The sequence below is a fragment of the Mastigoproctus giganteus genome, chromosome 13 (assembly GCF_048544385.1).
Source record: "Mastigoproctus giganteus isolate SK-2022 chromosome 13, ASM4854438v1, whole genome shotgun sequence".
Classification (NCBI taxonomy): Eukaryota; Metazoa; Arthropoda; class Arachnida; order Uropygi; family Thelyphonidae; genus Mastigoproctus; species Mastigoproctus giganteus.
In genome coordinates, this window is record NC_143587.1 from 155,404,249 (window position 1) to 155,427,667 (window position 23,419).

At 41.5% G+C, this 23,419-nt stretch overlaps 1 protein-coding gene across 1 annotated transcript in view; it reads right to left on the bottom strand.

The window, feature by feature from the left end:
- The window catches only part of pkaap (A-kinase anchoring protein pkaap), a 392,730-nt gene that overhangs the window by 49,647 nt on the left and 319,664 nt on the right, over positions 1-23,419 (bottom strand). Inside the window, exon 12 of the mRNA XM_090388075.1 lies at positions 11,826-11,878. Coding sequence (XP_090244201.1) covers positions 11,826-11,878 — 53 coding nt within the window. The remainder of the gene's footprint in view (positions 1-11,825; positions 11,879-23,419) is intronic.

A 23,419-nucleotide genomic window follows, 5' to 3' on the forward strand; every position in this document is an offset into this window, starting at 1 on the left:
CAACTTGTATCTATCATAGGCTTCTGTGTCACGTGTTAATTTATATGTATCCCATGCATTTTTCTTCTCTGTAATATGTCTCATTAGTTCATCTGACATCCATTTAGGCCTAAACCTTGAACAATATTTCTTAGTTAGTATGTAAAGCCTAGTAGCTTCCAAGATAAGTTCTTTGAGTGCTTCCCTTTTAGAATTTGCTGTTGGTCCCACTGTATAGAATTTAAATACTGTCTCAGTCCATCGTAGTCGCCTTTGTGAAAGCAATAACCCTTCCCTTTACCCCTAATGGTAGTTACATGTTTGAGTAAATCCCACTTCAGCACACTGTGATCGCTGCCACCTAGTGGTTCCTTTATCTGCAGATTCTTAATGCATGAAGAATCACTACTGGTAATCAAATCAAGAGTATTACTCCCTCTAGTTGCCTCCCGAACATGCTGATGTAGAAAACAATCATCCAATAAATCCACAAAAGCCTTGCTAGTGTGTGAGTGACCAACCCACAAATTCCAGTCAATATCTGGGAAATTAAAATCCCCCATTATAAGACTCTCTGATGTACTGGCCCACTATTTCCCTGTATAGTTTCTTATTATACTCATCAGAGTCATTAGGCCTATAGCACACTCCTACTCTCAATTTTAATCTCTCAATGCTTATGTCACACCAAACTGACTCGACACTGCACTGTCCAGCAATGTCGACTGGCTTCACTTCCTTGGATTTTATGTGTTTCTTAACTAATGGCATAACCCCTCCTCCCTTCCTATCCTTTCTGTAGACGTTGTACTCCCCAAATTCCAGTTCTGCATTCCTTATATCTGTGTGACACCATGTCTCTGATATCCCAACAATATCTGCCTTTGATGCTTTGAGCAATACCTGAAATTCGTCAATTTTTATTTACCAAACTCCTAGCATTGGTGTACATGCACCTGTTCCTATTCTAACTACCCTAACACAACCTGTACTTGTGTTTACTTGTACCGCAATGACTCCCAGCAGTCTCTGAAATATCCTGCATCTTGTTTTTCAGGCTTCTGCTTATTCCAATAGAAGCACTGCCAGAATCACTTTTATCTCTGCCAGTGGCTACTGTTAATCTGTTAGTCTTTGTATCCCCCAAAGCTAGCAGTTTTCCAACCCACCTAACACTGCCTCGATAGCATCAGCAAATATTCTTGCACCCTTTCTATTTAAGTGTATCCCATCCCTGTAAAAGCAGTCTCTCCTGTTAACAAGTACAGTCCAGGCTGAAAAAAATTCTACCCCTTGAGCCTTGCACAATCTTTCCAGGGCTGGATTGATCGACAAGTCTCTCATCATATACTCCCTCCTATCGTGTGTGGGCAGAATTGCAGACACTTTCAAATTCAACCCTAATTCACGGCTTTTTTTCAACAGTGACCTGTACTTGAGAAAGGGGTATGGTTGCCCACAAGGAATGCAATTCCTCCATAGGCCAGGCCATCCCCGTTTCTGTCTTTACGAATAGCAGTAAAATTTCGCATGATAGGGTCATCATTTGCTTTTAGGTATGTTTCTTGCAGGCAAAAGCAAACAGGTTCGTATTTGTGCATTAGCATTTTGACATCCTCTATATTTCTTCGGAATCCACGACAATTCCATTGTAATAATTTAGCCATTATTGCATGGAATTAGTGGAACCGCTGGTTGGTTTCCGAAGTGATGCGGGTTTTGATTGGCCTGCTTTGGATTTTACTCTGCCTTTAGGAAATCGAGGGTGCTCAATATCCATTTCTTCCTCAGGATGAAGATCCAATACAGATTCTTCCACGCTTTCCTCTTCTTCATTTAACTCCATTACCTCCTGGATCTCGCTAATAAGAGGTGGGGTTTTAGTTGGAGGAGATTTTTCTTTAGGTGCTACTCCCTTGGTTGGTATTGAAATGGGAGTAGCCACGGCTTTATTTTGCTGGGTTTGTGTCAACAAGTATCGGGCTTGTGGTGTAAAGAATCATGTGGCGAGACTGAAATATCAGTTTGCGTTGAAGTTGAAACCTTCCTCAAAACTGCTTGTGCATAAGATTTTCCACTGTTTACTGAGGTTATCTGTTTCTTTTCTTCCGCATATGGGATGTTCTGTTCCGTCTTGATTTTTTGAATTTGTTTTTCTTCTTTCCATCTTTAGTATGCTCTTGAATATGCAGGGTGTTCGCCGCCACAATTCAAGCACGATGGTTTTTAGGCAGAACATTCCTTTGTGTCATGCTCTTTTGCTCCACAGCGGACGCAAGCAGGTGATCCACGACACGACATCTGAGAGTGACCATATTTTTGGCATCTGAAACATCACAAAGGGTTTGGAATATACAGCCTTGATGGAAGTAGGAGGTTTAGGAGTGTTAAATGTAAGGATAACCATAGTTGGAACTAGTTTTCCCTCCTTATGCATAAATATCCTCTTAACAACTGTTACTCCTTGATCTCTCAACTAGGTGCATATCTCCTCTCCAGATGTTTCAAGAAGATCCCACTCGGCAATTACACCATGCAATGTATTCAATGTCCTGTGTGTGATATCTTAATTGGAATGCCCCCAAGAGATGTTGCTTGAAGAAGCCATTCCGAATGTCGCACTGAAGAAGTTTCTACTAAAAGGTCACCCGATCTAAGTCGCTTTACCGACTTCGGGGACCCTGCCAGCCCATCAAGACTCTTCTGAATGAAGAAAGGCAACATTTTACCTATTTCCTTTTCACCGGTAGAATGAGTGATAAGGAATCGAGGTACAGGAGGTGGTGGTGCAGCTTCTGTTTGGTGTTTCTTTTTTGATGTTATGTTATCGTCATCAATTTCAGGTAGGGACCTCGTAGAGGCCCCAGAGGGGTTTGAAAGATTTAAATTACTCATAGGAGTAAAGAGAAAATTTCCGATGCCCTAAGGGTAGGAACGAGATTCCCATCCTTTTACATGGATATTCGCTTCACAGCTGTCACTCCTTGTTCTTTTAATTCAGAGCAGATCTCTTCTTCAGAAACGTGAAGAAGATCCCACTCTGATATGACACCTTGTGACGAGTTTTGTGAAGGGTTACGATGATAGGTATTCCCCCTATAGATGTGGCTTTCAATTTTTTCAGCATGCTTTGTATTTGATGCTTCGACTAAAATATCTCCAGAACGCAGACGTTTTACCGATTTAGGTGAACCTGCCACCCCTTGTAATCCTTTCTGGATAAAGAAAGGTGGCATTTTCCCAATTGACTGCTCTCCGGTGGAATGGAGAATGAGGAAAAGAGATGTCACAAATAGTGTGTTCTCCTCAGCTCTGGCTCTTTTAACAGAATTGGTGTCACTATCATCTGATGATCGATTAGGTAGGGGCCTTGTTGGGACCTCAGAAGAAGGAGGATTTAAATTACTCATAGGAGTAAGATAAAAATTTCCGAACCCCTAAGTACCTCACCCACCACGGAGCCCTATGAGGGGACGATCACTCGAACTAGGAGGTACTGCGTACACGAATGGGACGCCAAGTTCGCTTAGGAGCACCATACCCACGTTTCCAATAAGCCTTGATCCCATCCCAGGACCAGAGAGAGGGAGACTTATTGGAACGCAGTTGACCCTAGCAGTAAGAACCACCTGCCGATTGATCCCAGTCAGGCTGGTCCGGGACCAACCTCTTGTCGAAGCAGGGGCCAAAGTGGTATATTAGGGCTGGACCCCTCACCCACCAGGATCCCCCTTTCCGAATTTCCACAGGTTGCGGCGCACGGCTGCACATGTCAGATTTCAATGATGTAAGCCTGGAACCAAGGTATGGGCATTGGATCCCAGTGATGCTAATCTGGGGGAGCAGCAGCTTGTCAGCTCTAAAGGTGGAAACACATTTTGCTCCTTTTTGCCCTTGGCAGTTCAACTTTTCTGACAAGGTTTCCGGTCCCGCCACAACAAGGCAGGAGCAGTGCCTGGTGTGACCAAATGGAGTTTAGTAAGGATTAGTACTCAGGAAAGAAAAATATAAAAGAAAGGTGGATTTCCTTCCAGACTCTCTCTCTACAAAAACTTTTTGGTAGAAGAGCTTCTATGAAATAAACAGTTTTTTTGAAAACGCTGGAAATTAAAAAGAACTACTAGTTGCTTTATGAAGATCACTTACTGAAAGATCGCACAGATAATCACCTGGTCACAATTTGCTTGGCACCCGGGGCCATCTGAATTATTGCTGCAGTCTTGTCCAGATGATCCTGCAATGCATCTTTAATCAGTGACTTCACTATTTTCCCAGGAACAGAAGTTAAACTAACTGGTCTGTAATTACTTGTGTCACCCTTAGATCCCACTTTGTGAATTAGGGATACATTTGCACATCTCCAGTCCATGGGGACTTCCCCTAAGTTCAAGGATGCTCTCATAATTATGGCTAAGGGTTTGCTTACTTCCTTCGCCACATCCTTTAATATAACTGGATAGATCCCATTCACCCCAGGTGCCTTTCTTACGTTTAACTTCAACAATTTTTCTTCCACTTTACTCTCATCATTAAGCACCCTGTTACAGTTTGATAAACTTCCGGCATTTTCCTCCTTTAATGACTCCTGATGTGCGAATGTAGGTGCGAAATACTCATTCAGATAAGCTATCTGAGCAGGATCATCAACAGTCGAACCATCGATATCAAGTGGATCAATCCGGTTGATCCCCTTTCTTCTAGAATTTATATAAGTAAAGAAGCCCTTGCTGTTTTTCTTAGCATCCTCTGCAAAGATTTCTCGTAATCTGCCTTCGCTTGCACAATCTCCTTTGTGTCTTAATTACAGACTAGCTTATATGTGCCATAGGCTTCTGTGTCACCTGATAATTTAAATGCATCCAATGCATTTTTCTTCTCTGTCACGAGTCTCATTAGTTCATTTAACATCCATTTAGGCCTAAACCTTGAACAATATTTCTTATTATTAAAAGATTTGTGGCCTTAACTTTGCCACCTTCAAGAATATAAAATGGAAACAACTTTTTGCTGGATACCAAGTGACTGTAGTATCTAAGGCAATGAACGAGCAGATATGGCAGCCAAACAGACTAGTTTGTTGTCACTGTCTCTCTCTGCCGTGAAGAGACATTGCAACATGAACCACTCATGCAACTGTCACAATTGAAGGTGGTGCAATAAAAAAAGATTCTCTCTCTTAATTGGCATGAAAAGCCTAGTAGTTCACTTCCTTGAATGCTTCCCACTTAGAATTTGCTATTGGTAACATCATCAGTTGGTGATAACCAGATCAAGAGTATTACTCTCTGTTTGCCTCTCAAACATGCTGCTGCAGAAAAGTTTCACTGGGAACTCAATATCTATATATTTGCAGTTAGTTTCACTTGGCAGAGTTTGTTTGTTCACTCCCCATCTCTGTCTATTCAATTTTTGTGAGTTTTGGATTGTGTTCTTATGATCTGGGTGAGGAACTAGGCAGAGAGAGACAGTGACAACAAACTGGTCTGTTTGGCTGCCATATCTACTTGTTCAATTCCTTAGATACTACAGTCACCTGGTATTCAGCAAAAAAGTTGTTTCCATTTTATATTCTTGAACGTGGCAAAGTTAAGACCACACATCTTTTAGTACCGGATGACAAAGATATTATTTTGTGTAACGGATACTGCACTAAGGAATTTGTATAGATTACTGCAGGCCAAAAGAAGAAATTATATGTTCATTGCTAAACAGACTGCACACAGCTCAGCTGCAAGTATAGTGCATTAAAGAAGTAATAACTTTGTTTGTAAAGAAAGAAAAAACAATTCCAGCACCATTTACAAATCATCAGATTTGGTGTCATCTGCCTATGTTATCATGAAAAAAATCTACATATTTACACTTCCTTCGTTTGGATACAACTTTGTGTCCACCCTGTGAATTGCCTGGTACTGATTCCCTCTCTCACGTGCATAACCAAGTGTGAAACTGTCCCAGCGAACAGTCATTTTTTCATCATCAGTTTTGATAACTGTAGATGAAAAAAATACCATTTTAACTGGTCCTAGAGGTTATCACAGACATTCTCTCAGATATGCCAGACAAGTACTTGCTACCTGGGAGTCTAAAACGCTGATGGAACTGATATTCGGGTGACACTCAAGTCAAGTGAACCCAATTTCGGCGAAGTCCGGACGGTCTGTGACAGCCAAATCCTCTGCTTGCACCTTCACAATGGTGGGACTGTTAGTAATCCTGGGTATAACCTCCATGCACAAGTACATGGTGGGTGACCACCTAGGTGTGAACCAACGTAAGCAGGGGTAGAGGTGTGGCGCCCACACCACATGGAGGAACGCAGCCCCTCTATGTTACCAGGCAGTACTAGGTGGTAGATGACTCTCATCAACCGGTGAAATACCACCACTTTGCTTATTGGAGGCTTGAAGTGGTGGAACCCATGTTTAGTCTCTAGAGCTAAGTTCCGGTCAACCCTTCCCTATCTCTTCCATCATGCAGTATGATTGATGACTTTTGAGGTTATGATGAACGTCGTGGCGAGATACAATATTCCTTACATTTCGAGGGTACAGCTCTAAAACGGTGTTCGCAGGCTGGCCACTAGTTAGTACACTGGACCGAACCTATTGGTAACTCTTTAGGAGGCTTCCGGATCAGCTACTGTATAATCTTGCTACCTCTACTCTGCCAGATAGTGACTGGAGGGAGTCCGTGTAGTGTGTATGCGGGGAGCATTGTCGAAGGCAATGCTCCCCGCATACACACTATGTCAAGGATCTGGGTATATTCTTACCACGTGTATGCCATATCCAAAAATTTCATTACTTCATACAGCATGTCCCACCCACTTTTTCTTACTATTGAATACACCAAGAATTGTCAAAATAATAGAGCAAGCTTATCTGTGAAAAGATCTAAACCTCCCAAGCACTTCCTAATTCATTTCACAAATATACGTGGTCTCAATTCTAATCTCAACGATGTCCATTTCCACTGGCAGTCTGCCAAACCCCATGTACTTTTTCTGACAGAATCTCAGGTATCAGCTGATTCAACTACTGCTCATCTCAGATGCCCAAATTATTCGCTGTATGATTCTTTTCGCCTCAAAAGTGGTACTTGTGCATATGTCCGTTCTGATATTCCCTGTCAGAGACTTGGAAATTTGGAATCTCCTCTCTTTGATCTTCTCTGGCTTAAAATCTCTCTACTCCATTGTGTCAAATTCATCTGTTGTCTCTAATGTTCTCCCAACTCCACTAATCACTTGGAGCTCTTTGATTTCCTCTCTTTGCAACTTGACTTTCTCCAGTCCAACTTTCCTAACAGTGAGGTAATTTTCCTTGGTGATTTTAATGTTCACAACTCCAGCTGACTTCCGTTTTCTAGTCACACCGACCCAGCAGGTCGAGATGCTGAGGCTTTTGCAATTACTAATGACCTAGCACAGATTGTTCAGTTACCTACAAGAATTCCGGACAATCCTAATCATACAGCCAATACGCTTGATCTTTTTCTCACAAACATCCCTTCTAAGTACACAGTTGAAGTGAGAGGTCCTTTAGGCACTTCAAATCACAACTTGGTGATTGTCTCTTCTCCAATGGAACCTTTATCTCATGGCTATTCCCAACCTCGTGTTGTTTGGCATTACAAGAATGCAAAATGGGATGACCTGCGAGACTTCTTTTCTTCTTTTCCTTGGTCGGATTACTGTTTCAAAACTTCTGATGTCAACGTTTGTTCAGATCGTGTCAGTGAAATTATTCTTGCAAGAATGGAATCCTTTATCCCACACTCCACTTTAAAATCTTTTCCTTTATCTAAACCTTGGTTTTCCAATAAATGTGCTAAGGCTGTTCAAGAGAAGAATGTTGCATATCGTAATTGGCTTGTTTCGAATTCTTCAGTTTCATTTTCTGCCTACACCAAAGCTCGCAACAATTGTAAAGCAGTTATTAATCAGTCCAAACTAGATTTTGAAGAGGCTAAGAGTAGAAAACTTGCTTCTTGCCCTAATGGTAGCCGAGCATTCTGGTCTCTTGCCAAAGCTATTGGCCGCAACTTTTGCCCATCTCTGCTCCCACCTCTGTCCAAACCAGATGGTTCTGTTGTCACTTCAGCCAAGGATAAAGCTGACCTGCTAGCATCCCATTTTTCGTCCAGCTCATGTATTAATGATCTTGGTAAAACACCTCCCACCATTCCCAACACGCTCCATTCAATGCCTCCTGTGGTCTTCCGTCAAAAGGATATCAGAAGGATTTTGATGAATCTTGATGCTAAGAAAGCTCCAAGTCCTGATGGTATTTCTCCACTTGTTCTCAAAACCTCTGCTCCTGAACTTACTCCTATTCTTTGCCGCCTTTTTTCACTTTCTTATTCCAAAGGTGTTTTTCCTTCTGCTTGGAAATTTGCTCATATCCAGCCAGTTCCTAAAAAGGGTGACAAATCCCTCCCATCCAATTATCGTCCCATTGCAATTACTTCTACTCTTTCTTTCTAAAGTAATGTAGAAATCAATTAACCGCCAACTCTTAAACTACCTAGAAACCTTCCGTCTGATCAACGATCGCCAGTATGGATTCCGTCAGTGTCGATCCACTGGTGATATTTTGGCTTATGTTACCCATTTATGGACTAATTCAATGGAAAGGTTCGGTGAAACACAGGTAGTTGCTCTTGACATCTCAAAGGCTTTTGATCGTGTTTGGCATAAAGGTCTTCTAAACAAGCTTCCATCTTATGGTTTTCCAACTGTTTTTAGTAATTGATTATCCAGTTTTCTCTCTGATCGCTCACCGAGGGTGACGGTAGATGGCTCTCTGTCTTCTAACTTCTCCACTAATGCCGGTGTCCCCCAAGATTCAGTTCTTTCCTCCACTCTTTTCCTCTTGTACATTAATGACCTTCTTCCATTAACTGGAAATCCTATCCATAGTTTTGCCGATGATAGCACATTGCATTCCACTTTCCATTTTGAGAAAGCTTGTCCTGCTCAATCAGCTTCAACTTCTCGAAAATCTGTTACCAATTCCTTAAATGCCGATCTTCAGATAATTCTCCAGTGAGGCAAAGACAACTCAGTTGATTTCAACCCTTCTAAAACTCAGTCTTGTCTTATATCTCGCAAAAAGGATTCTTCTGCTCCTATGCTTATCTTTAGTGACACTCTGATTTCTAGGCAAAATGATATATCTCTTTTGGGGATTAACCTGACTTCTAATCTCTCTTGGCACAAGCACATTACAAATATTGCTTCCTCTGCATCTAAAAAACTTGGTTTTCTCTTTTGCTCTCTGCGTTACTTTTCTTCCAAACAGCTGCTCACTCTGTATAAATCGCAAATCCGCCCTGCCATGGAATATTGTTCCCACATCTGGGGTGGTGCCCCCAAAACCTCTCTCAGGTTTCTTGATTCCATTCAGAAGAGGGCAGTTAGGTTAATTAATGATTCATCTCTAACAGAGTCTCTCCACTCGCTTTCTCATAGACGTACTGTTTCTGATGCATGCCTCTTCTACAGATACTTCCATGGGCACTGTTCTTCTGAATTGGCTTCTATAATTCCTGCTCTCTCTTTCAAAACAGTCCAAACATGTGCCGCCACCAGCCAACATCCATTTACTGTCCAACTTCAAACCCACAGAACCAACTTTTCATCTTCCTCATTTATTCATTCAACTGCCGTTTTTTGGAACAACCTTCCTTCATACGTATTTCCTGAAAATTACAATCTACAGAAGTTCAAGTCCAATGTCAACAAATATCTTCTTTCGTCTTCTCAACCTCCAACCCAAGCACGGTACTAAGTACTATAGGTTCTAATACCTCTTGTGTTTGGGGTTCACATAAAAAAAAAAAAAACCAAGATAATTACAGCTAATCTCTGCACTGCCTGAGTTGATCTTCAAAGCTGCAATCAAACTGACATAAGGGCTTGTGCGTCTCCAAGATGCTAGCAAGTAGGATGATACCATGCAAACAGCCTTGCCTTGTTTCAGTCCATTAAACACAAACTCATTCCTGAATGAGTCACTCAGCTCACTTGGTGAGGTAAAAAGTGGAATACTGGAATACAGATTTCACCAACAATACCCTCTCATATTCAGTAGTAAGATGAAACAGATTAGGACATGCCAGAGGATCTTTTTTTGTGAGCAGATGTAGATGTGATAAGTGGGTGTGTCTGATATGTATTCTGATGGGAAAACGATTTTGATAGGTTTTCTATAGCCAAAATTATGTAGGTCTGAGTGTGAAAGGCTTCTATTCCGTAATTATTTGGTGGGGGTGGAGGTCTTTCCTTGATTTTCGCTGGCTAACACAACTGAATGATACAGAAAGTAAATGAATATTTTGCATCTACGTTCATACATGAGGAGTTATTCAGGAAGGGGAATGCCAGAGGTGTATTAAACTCTGGCAGTAAGCTAGATAATCTTGTAATAACTGAGAGTAAAGTGGAGAAGAAATTGTTAAAGATAAACATAAAAAAGCACCTGGGGTGGTGTGGATGGGATCTATCCAGTTATATTAAAGGAGGCAGCAAAGAAAGTAAACAAACCCTTAGCCATAATTATGAGAGCTTCCTTGGACTCAGGGGAGGTACCCATGGACTGGAGATGTGCAAATGCAACCCCAATCCACAAAGGATTGGGGTTGCATTTGCACATCTCTGCTCCCACCTCTGTCCAAACCAGATGGTTCTGTTGTCACTTCAGCCAAAGATAAAGCTGACCTGCAAAGGGAGACACAGGTAATTACAGACCTGTTTAACTTCTGTTCCAATCTGCTCAATGTTGATGGGATTCTTCCTCTTGCTCAGAATAATTGCCTGGGAGGGCATAAATTCAAATTGAGGAAAGACAGTTGTAGGATAGATGTGCGGAAGTTTGCCTTTAGCCAGCAGTGGTTGATTGCTGGAAAAAACTTCCATCTATCATTGTAGAAGTTGATAGCTTAAATAGATTCAAGGCAGAACTAGACAAACATTTGGAGCGAGTGGATGGGTGAAATTAGAAGTTTTTTTTTTTTTTTTTTTGGCTGATGCTATGTAAGCTTGCTTCCTTGCATCATATGCCTTTGCTAATGCTAAGTGGATGTGTTTTCTTTAAATATTCAGTTGTAAAAGATCAACAGGAAAGTCAAGGCTGCTTTCTCACTGAGAACCTGTTATGTCATTGCTGCATGATGGTAGCATATGCTATTCCAGGACCACAGCATTGCTAGTAGAGTTATGTAATGACCGTGCAAGTTCTATTAATGAAAAAGGGTTATGTATGGATAGGAAGGAGCCAGTAGTAGCAGCAAAATTTATCTTGCACTGCTCACCATGGTTTGGTTTTCGCACATATATTAGCAAACCTATACTGTGCCAAGGTGGTAGATGACTTTCATCAACCGGTGAAATACAACCACTTTGCTTATTGGAAGCTTGAAGTGGTGAAACCCATGTTTAGTCTCTAGAGCAAAGTTTCCAGCATCCCCCCCCCTCCCCCCATACTTCACCTTCAACCCATGCACAGTACTAAGTACTATAGGTTTTGATACATTTCGTGTTTGGGGTTTTCATAAAAAAAAAAAAAAAAACCAGGCTGTTTAAAATTTAACAGTTAAAATTAGGTCACTAAGTCAAAAATGTATAAGCATAAAAATATGTAAAAAAAAAAAAAAAAAAAAGGCATAAAAAGGACAACATTTTAAATGAAAGAGATTAAAAAAGCTTAATGTTTTAACTAACTAAGAATAGCTGACACATGGTCATTGTTTGATAAAATCTGACAAATCTATGGCACACTAAAAAAAGATATTACAAAGTTAATATTTTGGTTATAGCACATACTTTACACCAAAAAACATACCTTATCTTCCTCTCTGTTGACTAGCCTCCGAATTGCTTGTGAAAACCTAGACTCTAAAAAATTAAATCACATTAATTTCATCTATGACATATACACTCATAAGCAATTCAAAGTACAAAACATTTATGTACCGGAGAGAATACCATATACTCCAGAATACAAGTGAACTTACCATAGTGAAATCTGCATTAAGATGAAAGTTTCAACTGTTTCTGCTCTTTCTTTTAAAGATTTACATTGTAACATTTTATTTCACTGCACTGTAAACTATAAAGAAAGCATTGGTATTACAGTACCCTATAATGTAGGACCATATTGCACATAAAAGATTGTAGTATAAATTAGAACAGTGTGACATTAAGGGAAAGTTGCTGCTAAGGATAAAGGAATGGTTCAGCAGGAGAAGACAGAGTGGTAATCATTATTATTATTACTAGCCATATAGTGCAAGGAAGCCTGAGGCTTATGCTGCACCAGCTAAAAAAAATTTCCGAGTTACCCTGAGAGATAGAGAGAGAGTCAGAAGTTAGAAGGTAATCATCAAAAAAGAGAAGAATGATGATATCCAGCTCAGGACCCTGGGTGTGCCAAGCCCATACTCAGCAGATGTGAGCCCCTGGCTCACATCTGGTGAGTATCAATTGGCATCTGCTATTAGTGGAGTCCCCCAGGGTTTGGTGTTAGGCCCATTGTTGTTTTCTATATTTATCAGTGATACTGATGAAGGCTTATTGGACTTAATGTCCAAGATGATACAAATGTTGGCAGGGTGGCTAATTATAGTAATAACAGTATGCCACTGCAACAGGATCTAGAAAAGTTAGGTAGATGGGCAGAGAAATGGCAATTGATATTGTTTAATGGCACAAGGGATGCTAAGGCCATACTGTGCCTGATTCTAATTAATAATTGTGCAAATCTAGCTGGGTTTTTTTGCATTCTTAAACGCAAAAAACTCAGCTAGGTTTGCATTGTCTCCAATCAGATGAGATAATGTTAAAGGTTCTTGCAGATGTGAAAGCAACATGAAAATTGTGTTTCGAGCATTAATGTAATGTTACAATTTAGTAGGATATGCTTCACTGTAAGTGCAGTCTGACAATATGTACCAATAGACAGATCTTCCCCTACGAGCAGATAAATATGGGTTAGATGCGTGTGCCCAATACGCATCCTAGCCAGAATCACCTCCTCTTGCCTATTTGATGCCCACAACTGGGGTTTCTGTTTGAATAGCAGCAGCTTATTACCGCCCTGAGCCTGCTAGATCTGCAACCATTGTTCTTTACAGTCTTTTTTTACGACTGATTTGTAGTCTGTATACGGCACTTGGTAATTAGGAGAGCACGCAGTGGTTGGATGTTTAGTGGCTAGATCTGCATGTTCATTTCCTTTGATGCCTACATGATCTGGTATCCAACAGAAAGTAACTGATTGGTTGGCAGCATGTAACACAATCATTTGTGATCGGATTTGCTTTAAGACAGGGTGGATTGGCTTGGATGAATTTTTTAACGCTGTTATTGCACTCAAAGAGTCAGAATAGATCATCGTTTGCTTACAGGACAGATCAGTTACGTGATCTAGAGCTATCTTTATAGCAAGCAAAAAGGTTGGCAGTATAGACACTGCATTCCTTTGGAAGGGAAACAAAGCTGCATATGGGTAGCAGTAACCCCAGAATAATGCACCACCTGTTTGGAACTATACTCAGGGTAGTGAAAAAAGAAAAAAAAAAAAAAAAAAGAAAAAAAAAAAGACCTGGGAGGAATTGTGCAGTCAGTTAGGAAGTGTTCTGAGCACTGCAGACAGGCTGCCATGAGATTTTGTCAATGACATACAGGAATTTTGCTTGCAGGGATAAGGTGGTGATTATCCCATTGTATAAGGCAATGGTCAGGCCACATCTTGAGTACTGCATACCGGTCTGGAGGTCTCACTTTAGGATGTAGAACTGCTGGTTGTTGTTGTTGGAATGATATTTAGTGACATTCGAAGCCATTCTAAGTGTCATAGCAGAAATGTACCTGAGCAAGTTAAGTTTCTTCAAGCAGACATTTCGAAGGTTTGTTTGTTTGTTTTTTTGGTTTTATTGGCGCATTAGCTACTAAGGCTATAATGTGCCAAACTAAGGTCATATATAAAAATTTCAATTTTCACTGACCTAATTACTTAGACCAGCATGTCAGTATATAAAATAACAAAGGTATAAAATGTAGAAAAGATAAATCAATAAGGAAATAACAGTAACATGTAAATATTAAATACAAGTAAAAACCTTTATTGATTTAAAATAACTAAAAATAGCAGACACATGGTCATTGTCGGATAAAATCTGACTGAGTGTATACGGCTCAGTCAGATGATTAAAAACGGTAAAACGGATATTGCTAAAATCTGGACAGTCGATTAAAAGGTGTCTAATTGATAAAATTGTGCCACAAGACTCACACATAGGAGGGTCATCAGCCCTCAGCAAAAAAGAATGTGTCAAATGACTATGTCCTATGCGGGTCCGGGCAAGAACAACTTCCTCCTTACAATTCCTGCGCAGACTAGACTGCCACGGTTCAATTAGAGGCTTTATATGATATAATTTATTTGCAGTCTGTGTATTCCACAAATCCTGCCATTGGGAGTGTATTCTTTGCCTGTAGTCTGTATAGGGGACTGACAGGCAGCGATTATTACTGGGAATTGCTGATTTGGCTGCGGTGTCAGCCAAATCATTTCCCTTAATCCCAATGTGGCTAGGAATCCAACAGAAGCGGATATCATATTAACGTCCACGGAGGAAGTGAATCTTCTGCTGAATACTAGACAGAACTGGATGAGAATTATATCTCACGGTTATTAAAGCCTGTAACACACTAAGAGAGTCAGAATATAAAATGAACCGTTGGTATTGGCATTTACTAATGTGATCCAAGACTAACTCTATAGCGTGCAGCTCTGCAGTAAATATGCTGCATTCAGAGGGATCTGCTCCGATGTAGTGGTGTCTCTAAAGACAGCAGCAGATCCCACATATTATTCTGACTTCGAACCGTCTGTGTAAACTGGCGCGAAGTCAGAATGTTCAGCTCGGTGTGCTGAATAAAGCTGCAGGTAGACCGATGATGGAGTGTCAGACTTTCCCCAATTTTTAAGGGACAAGTCACATATTGGAATATGAGCGTGGAAGGGGTTGCTTCGGTGTTTGAGCAACCTTGTCTACCTTGATATCAAGTTCTGTGAGTAGCTCTTGGAGACGAATACCAAAAGGACGATTAGCAGTCTTACGGGTATTGTACAAATTTTCCCATCGTGGCTCAAAAACGGATAGCCACGTAGGATGGTCTGGCAGGGATTTCAGTTTAAAAGCGTACTTTAGAGACAACTGCTTACGTCGAAGCGATAACGGTGGTTCGTTTGCTTCGACGTATAAACTCTGGACAGGAGATGTTCTATATGCTCCAGTAGCGATACGAAGAGCCTGGTGATGGACAGGGTCCAGCCATCGAAGGGCACTGTCTCTGGCTGAAGAATATACCTGGGACCCATAATCAAGTTTGGATCGCACAAGTGCACGGTAAAGCCGAAGGAGGTTGCATCGGTCTGCTCCCCAAGATGTAGAGGAGAGTGAGCGGAGAATATTAAGCGTGCGTGTGCACTTTGTGCGGAGTTGACGGATGTGATCCAGAAAGGTCAACTTTTTATCAAATACGAGTCCCAAGAATTTTGTGTCCGCTGCTACTGGAATAGCATTTTGTCCGAGCCTTAATTCAGGTTCAGGATGAAGATTACGTTTACGACAAAAGTGTACGCAAACAGTCTTCTCCGGCGAGAACCTGAAGCCAATTGAAAGTGCCCAGGAGTTGAGGCGATCAATGGATTTTTGCAGTAGTCTTTCAATAACCCTCATGTTGCACGACTGACAAAATATGCTAAAGTAATCAACATAGAGGGCACTGTTTACGGTAGGAGGAAGTTGTTCTGTGATGGAATTTATTTTGATGGCGAAAAGCGTGACACTTAAAACTGATCCCTGTGGTACTCCCTCCTCTTGGCTAAAGGAACGAGAGAGTGAGGATCCCACACGAACTTGGAAAGATCGATTGGCTAAAAAGTTTTTAATAAAAATGGGGAGTCGTCCCCTAAGACCCAGGCTATGCAGATCTTTTAAGATGCCAAATCTCGAAGTTGTGTCATACGCTTTCTCCATGTCAAAGAACACTGACACCAAGTGTTCCCGTTTTAGGAAAGCATTCCGAATGGATGTTTCCAGTCTAATAAGATGGTCCAAAGTGGACCGGTTCCTTCGGAAGCCGCACTGGATGTTGGAGAGAAGGTCATTTGATTCTAAGTACCATATTAAACGAGAATTAACCATTCTCTCCAGGATTTTGCACAGACAGCTAGTCAGAGCAATAGGACGACAATTGGTGGTGATTTTTGGATCCTTTCCTGGCTTAGGAAAGGCAAGAACGATTGCCTTGCGCCAGGAGACCGTAAATTGCCCTTCAATAAAGATTCTGTTATATAGAAGGAGCAGATAATCCATAGATTTTGGTGAAAGATGTTTAATCATTTCATAATGGATGCCATCTGATCCAACAGCACTTGCTTTGGAAAGAGTGAGGGCTCTTTTCAGTTCCTCTATAGTGAATGCCCCGTTGTAGGCATAGAGGCCCTTGGTCTTAAAATTAAGTGCTTGTTTTTCTAGTTTATGTTTCAGGACCAGGAACTCTGGGGAATACGAAGATATTGCAGAGATGTTAGAGAATGTTTCCCCAAGAGAATTAGCTATTGCAGTTGGATCTGCAATAGCGCATCCATTATAATCTAGGATTGAAGAAGGGTGGGATGTATATTTTCCCTTCATTTTCCGGATTTTATCCCAGACTACCTTAGAGTTGGTAGACTGGTTAATAGATGATGTAAAACGGATCCACGATTCCTTTTGACTCTGACGGCGGATATATCGTGCTTTGGCTCGTGCACGTTTAAAGGTTATAAGGTTGGTCGTGGTGGGATATCGGCGGAATATCCCCCACGCTTTGTTTTGAGCCTTTTTTGCTGCTGTGCATTGTGAATTCCACCAAGGTTTAGGAAATGGTGGAAACCGGGCAGATGTTGTTGGAACAGCATTAGCAGCTGCTTGGACAATATTTTCTGTGATGTACTTAACTGCATCATTGATAGACTCTTGACTGACTGTGCTAAGATGAAAATTTGCCTGATGTTGGAAGGCAGTCCAGTCAGCCTGATCAATCTTCCACCGTGGTAACCTAAAAGGAAGACATGGTCTCCCACTGTGTAACAAGGTTATCACGGGGAAGTGATCGCTTCCGTATGGATTCTCCTCCACCTCCCAAGTGAGTGAAGGGAGTAGAGAAGGGGAGCAGATATAGAAATCAATGGCAGAAAAAGTATGGGTAGGCATGTGGAAGAAGGTGTTTGTTCCAGTATTTAGAAGGGAAAGGTCATTGTCATTGAGCATACGCTCTATGACTTGTCCCCATCCGTTGATGTTAGCACTACCCCACAGGGTGTTATGTCCATTCATATCCCCGAGAAGTAAGAAAGGGGGAGGCAACTGCGTTAGAAGATCATCAAGGTCTGCCTGGGAGATGTCAGTCCCAGGTGGCAAATAGATAGAGCAGACAGTTAATAAAAATCCCACTGAAAGGCGAATTGCGACAGCCTCTATGCTGGTTGTAATTAGCAAGGGCTGCACTGGGGTCTGGTTACCCACAAGGATAGCCACTCCCCCATGTACAGAGCCAACCGCAATTCTATCCTTTCGAAAAACTGTGATGTTGTGCATGGTGGGATCATCATTTGCCTTTAGATATGTTTCTTGCAAGCAAAAGCAAACTGGCTCGTGCTTTTGCAGGAGGGCCTTGATGTCATCAATATTTCACCGGAATCCACGACAATTCCATTGTAGGAATTTAGCCATTATTTTGGCTTGGTGGGTCCATCAGGCGGCTTCCGAAGTGCTGAGGGCTTACTTTTATCAGTCTTGGATTTATCTTTTTTGGGGAAGAAAGGACGCTGTCCCGTGTCCATTTCCTCCTCCGCAAAGAGTTCCAAGACTGAATCTTCAGGTACCTCCTTCTGCTCGACAGCCATCTTTTCTTGGGTACTAGGGGGGGGACTTCCCCTTTCTTATTCTTTTCTTTCGTAATTATCTTGATTGCTTGTGGGGCATTAGGAGGTACCGATATAGGAGTGGCAGCTGATTGGTCCTTTTGTGCAGGTTTTTGAGAACTTAAGAGATATCGCGCGATGGGAGTGAAAGACTCTTTAGGAGGAATGGTCATGTCCGTCTGAGTTCCGACGGAACATCTCCTGCTACCTTCTGGGCGTAGGTAGGTTTGTTGATATTCAGGGGTTTGACCGATTTCCTTGCCTCCTGGTATGATATATTTAGCTCTGCCTTCAGCCGTTGAATTTCTTTTTCTTCTTTCCACCTCTGGCATGCTCGTGAGTAGGCCGGGTGTTCGCCTTCACAGTTAATACAGGTGGGTTTTGCGGCTGAACATGCTGTTGTTTCGTGGTCCTTTGCACCGCATCGAGCGCATGCAAGGACTCCACGGCAGGCCATTTGAGAATGTCCATACTTCTGGCACTTAAAGCACCGTAAAGGGTTCGGAACGTATGGACGCACTGAACAATTGATGTATCCAGCTTTAATCTCATCAGGAGGTTTAGGAGAGTTAAAAGTCAGGATAACGCTCCTGGTTTTAACAATTTTTCCATCCCTTCGCGCAGTAATTCTCTTGACGGCAATGACTCCCTGTGGTTTTAATTCGGAGCAGATTTCCTCCTCGTATACGTCGAGAAGGTCCCACTCCGAAATGACACCTCTCGATGAATTGAGTGTTCTGTGTGGTGTCACTGTTATAGGGATTCCTCCGATTGATGTTGTTCGGAGTAGATGTTCCGATTGCCGGTCATTTTTAGTTTCAATTAAAAGGTCTCCAGAACGAAGCCTCTTAACTGATTTGGGTGAACCTGCTAACCCGTCTAACCCTTTTTGTATAAAAAAGGGCGACATTTTACCAATTGGTGTCTCATTGGTAGAATGCATAATTAGGTTGTTGTTGTTATTTAGCTTAACGACACAAGGGCTACTGAGGCCAAATTGTGTCTGCTCATAGTTTATTTAGTCGAAATATAACACTGTTGATGTTAAATTAAATACTCCTATATAGGCCAATACATTTTAAAAATATTACAAGTTCATTTATGTTTGCTTCATTTCCCAGGATATGAGTTAAATCATGTGAGAGGTTCAACGTAGAGACGGACTGGAAAGTGTTTGACCGTATGGTTGAATATAGGGGACAATCAAAGAGGAAATGCCTAACAGTAAGTTGACTGTCACAGGATGAACACTGGGGTGGATCTTCTCCCAGTAGCAGGAACAGATGAGTATGATGAGTGTGTCCAATTCTGAGTCTTGCCAGTACTACTTCCTCTCGTCTGTTTTGTCGAAAGCCTGAGAGCCACAGCTTTGGTTCTTGCTTTATCTGGTAAAGTTTATTGTTGGTGTTTCTTTTCCAGGTCTGTGACCAATTGTCGTAACTTGCTTTGCGAATAACAGGCTTATAATCAGTGTAAGGAACCTGAGGATGTTCTGGAACAGCTGGTTGAGGATTTTTAGCTGCAAGATCCGCACTTTCGTTTCCCGGAATACCAGAATGGCCAGGGATCCAGCAAAAACTGATTGATTGATTAGACACACTGCAGGAAAAAAGCTGAGAATGAATGTGTTTCAAGGTAGGATGAGAAGATGAAAAATTCTTCCTTATGGCAGAAACAGCACTGAGCGAGTCAGTGTAAATTATGACAGGTGAGATGGAAAGTTCAATAATTTTACTGAGTGCTAATTTGTTGGCATATAATTCGGCTGTGAAGACGCTGCAGACTAATGGTAGTGAGGCAGTAACCGTTAGAGAAGGAAAAACTGCAGCTGCACCAACCGCAGTAGCTGTTTTGGATCCGTCAGTATAGACTTTACAGGCATGGGAGTTCAGAGTAGTGTGAGCTAAGTGCAACTGCCTGATATTAAAGGAAGGTACAGTATTCTTTCCCCACTCCAAAAAATGTGTATCGTGGGAGGAAGAAACGTATGTCCAAGGTGGCACAGGTGCAGTTGTGTCCTGAAAAATATCGCTTAAATTGATATTCCAACTCTGAGAAAGCTCTTTAATCCTGAGTGAAGCAGGTCTGTTTTCACTTGGCTTGCTGTCATATAACAAATCCCACCGAGTATTATAAAGATACTCCCAACTGGGGTGAGATGGAAGACTCTGGATCTTAGCAGCATAGTGGAGCAGTAATGATTTCCTACGAAGATGTAATGGAGGATCATGTGCTTCGATATAGAGACTCTGGATTGGAGAAGTCCTAAAAGCGCCCAACGCAGTCCTGAGAGCACTGTGCTGGACAATATTTAGACGTTGTAAAGTAGTGCTCCTGGCAGAGTCATACACCGGACAACAATAATCTAGCCGTGACCGGATTAAAGTTCTATAAAGATGCAATAGTGTATACCGATCAGCGCCCCATGACATAGCCGAGACTGATCGCAGTATATTCAGATGCTTTAGACATGTATTTCTTAAATGAGAGATGTGAGCTTGAAAATTCAGCTTGCTATCTAATATCACTCCAAGGAATTTAACGGTACTTACAAGCGGGATTGGAGTATTGTTTATTTGTAATTCCGGATCGGGATGGAGAGCTCGTTTCTTGCAAAAGTGGGTGAGAGTACATTTCTTTTCTGATAGTCTGTAGCCATTCTGTGAAGTCCACGATTGTATTTTGGTAATAGCAAGTTGGAGCTGCCGTTCGATGGTGTTCATACTTTGAGATTGACAAGAAATTGTAAGGTCATCTGCGTACATGTAAGTTTCAACAGTTTTTGGGATGTCTCGTGTTATGCTACTAACTCGGATTGAAAATAGTGTTGGACTAAGTATCGATCCCTGCGGGACTCCTTCTTCCTGAATGTGGGATGCAGAGAGTACATTTTTATATCGGACCTGAAAAGAGCGCAATTGCAGAAAATTTTGAATTATTTTCGGCAAATGGCCTCTAAACCCCAAGTGGTAAAGGTCCATAATAATCCCATGACGCCATGTAGTGTCAAATGCCTTTTCAAGATCTAGGTTGACCATGACTAGATGTTGTTTCATGACAAAGGCATTTCAGATATGAGATTCAGCTTTGATAAGCACGTCCAGAGTTGATCTATTCTTCCGAAAGCCATACTGATGATCTGGAAGATTTTGTGACTCCAGGATGTAAGTAAGCCTAGTGTGAACCATTCTTTCGAAAATTTTACCCAGGCAGCTCGTAAGAGATATTGGCCTATAGTTTTCAACACAGGAATGATCTTTTCCTGGTTTTGGTAAAGCAATAATGAAAGAATGACGCCAGGAAGAAGGATAGGCATTTTCGGAGAATATCCGATTATAAAAGATTAACATGGTACTCAAATCTTCTTGAATTAAATGCTTCAGCATAACATAATGAACTCCATCTGGGCCTGCAGCACTGCTTGAAGATCTGTTTAACGATTCTTGAAGTTCTATGAATGTAAAGGGTTGGTTGTACGGGAAAGAGCGGTGCGTGAAAAAGTTGATTTTATATCGTTCTGCACTAGCTTTGATGTTCTGAAATGTGGACCCATAGGAGGCAGAAGCAGAGATTGTAGCAAATGATTCAGCAAGTGCATTAGCAACTTCTTCAGCTGTAGATAGGTCTTTTCCTTTCCAATGAAGTATTGGAGAGGGCATACGAGCGAATTTCCCATTTAGTGCCTGTATTTTTTTCCAAATGAGGCGTGTGTCGGTGTCTTTTGTGATTGTTGAGGCAAAAGCGATCCACGAGTCTCGTTTCGCTTTCCGTCTAATCTGCCTTGCTTTTGCTTTAAACCTTTTATAAGCAATGAGGTTATTAGTGGTGGGATTCTTACGGAAATTATTCCAAGCTCGGTTTTTTCCTGTTTGGCAGTGAAGCAATCTGCATTCCACCAGTGATTTCGGTGATTGTGATATGTCTTGGATTTTGGAATGTAGGTATTTGCTGCAGTCAGAATCTGATTGGTGATGTAAGTATTTACATCATCAATAGGTTCTTTTTTAACGTAAAGTCTATCTAGAAGTATTTGAGCAGAATAGCCATCCCAGTTCGCCTTTTTAAACTTCCAAGAGGATCGTTTATCAGGATTTGGTGTTACTCCTGTTTGTAAGGAGCAAATGATCGGAAAGTGATCACTGCTAAAAGGATCAGTTAATACAGACCATGTCATGCTTGGAAAGATGGAAGGTGAGCAAACTGACAAGTCAATTTGAGAAGTAGATCCTGTAGGTAAGTGGATGTATGTAGGAGATCCAGAGTTTAATAAATTTAGGTCATTATTATTTATAAATTCCTCGATCAACTTGCCTCTTCTGTCCATTGTAGCTGATCCCCACAATGGATGGTGTCCATTAAAGTCACCGAAAAGACAAATTGGAGTTGGAAGTTGTGCGATGAGGTTGTCAAGTTCTGATTGGGCCAGTGATAGAGATGGTGGAATGTAAATCGAAACAATGGTAACTGAAATACCAACTGCAATCCGAGCTGCCACAGCTTCTAGGCTGGTTCTTAATTGGATCGGTCTGGACGGTATGTTAGTATTTACAAGAATGGCTACTCCTCCACGGGCAGGAGACTCTGGGCTTCTGTCTCGTCTGTATATCATAAAATTTGAGAATTTCGGCGAAACTTGGGGTGACAAGAATGTTTCCTGTAGGCATATACCTATGGGATTAAACTGAGAGATTAAATCCCTTATGTCATCAGAATGGCTGCTTAGTCCTCTACAATTCCACTGTATGATGTTAGGCATTATTTTGGTTTGGCTGAAGATGATTCATCTGACTGTTTTTTATGTGCAGGGCATTTTTTTCGGTCTTTTTTTGGGAATAATGGACGTCCAGTATCCATAGTGTCATTGGCATGGAGTTCTAGGATAGGGTCTTCATCATTTTGGTGTACATCCACTTCCATAGTGTTGGTTGTTGGATCAGTTTCCTTAGATTCTTTATTGGGTTTCAATCTTTCTGCATCATTTGAGACTGTCACAGTAGCAGCTGGGATACTAATTGGGGTGTTGGTGGCATGGCTGGTTTTAGTTTTAGAATTTTCTTTTCCAGTGGTTGATAAGGTTGTTTTAACCCAATTAGCTAGCGAGACGTTGGGCGGTATTGAGACATCTGTTTGAATTGCAGTTGTTTGAAAACTGCGGGTTCGAGAGGCATATGATGGACTTGGCATGGTCAACATTATTTGTCTGCGTGCCTCAGGATATGTGACTTTATGTTCTACTTTGTATTTTTGGATTGTCCTACCTGTTTTCCACATCTCACATGATTTAGAAAAGGCGGGGTGATTGCCTTTGCAGTTGGGGCAAATGGGAATTGCGGCTGGACAATCTGCCTGTGTATGATCTTTTGCTCCACAAATAGGACAGATGGCGTCACCTCTGCATGCCTGCTGTGAATGTCCATATTTTTGGCATTTGAAACAGCGAAGAGGATTTGGGATGTATG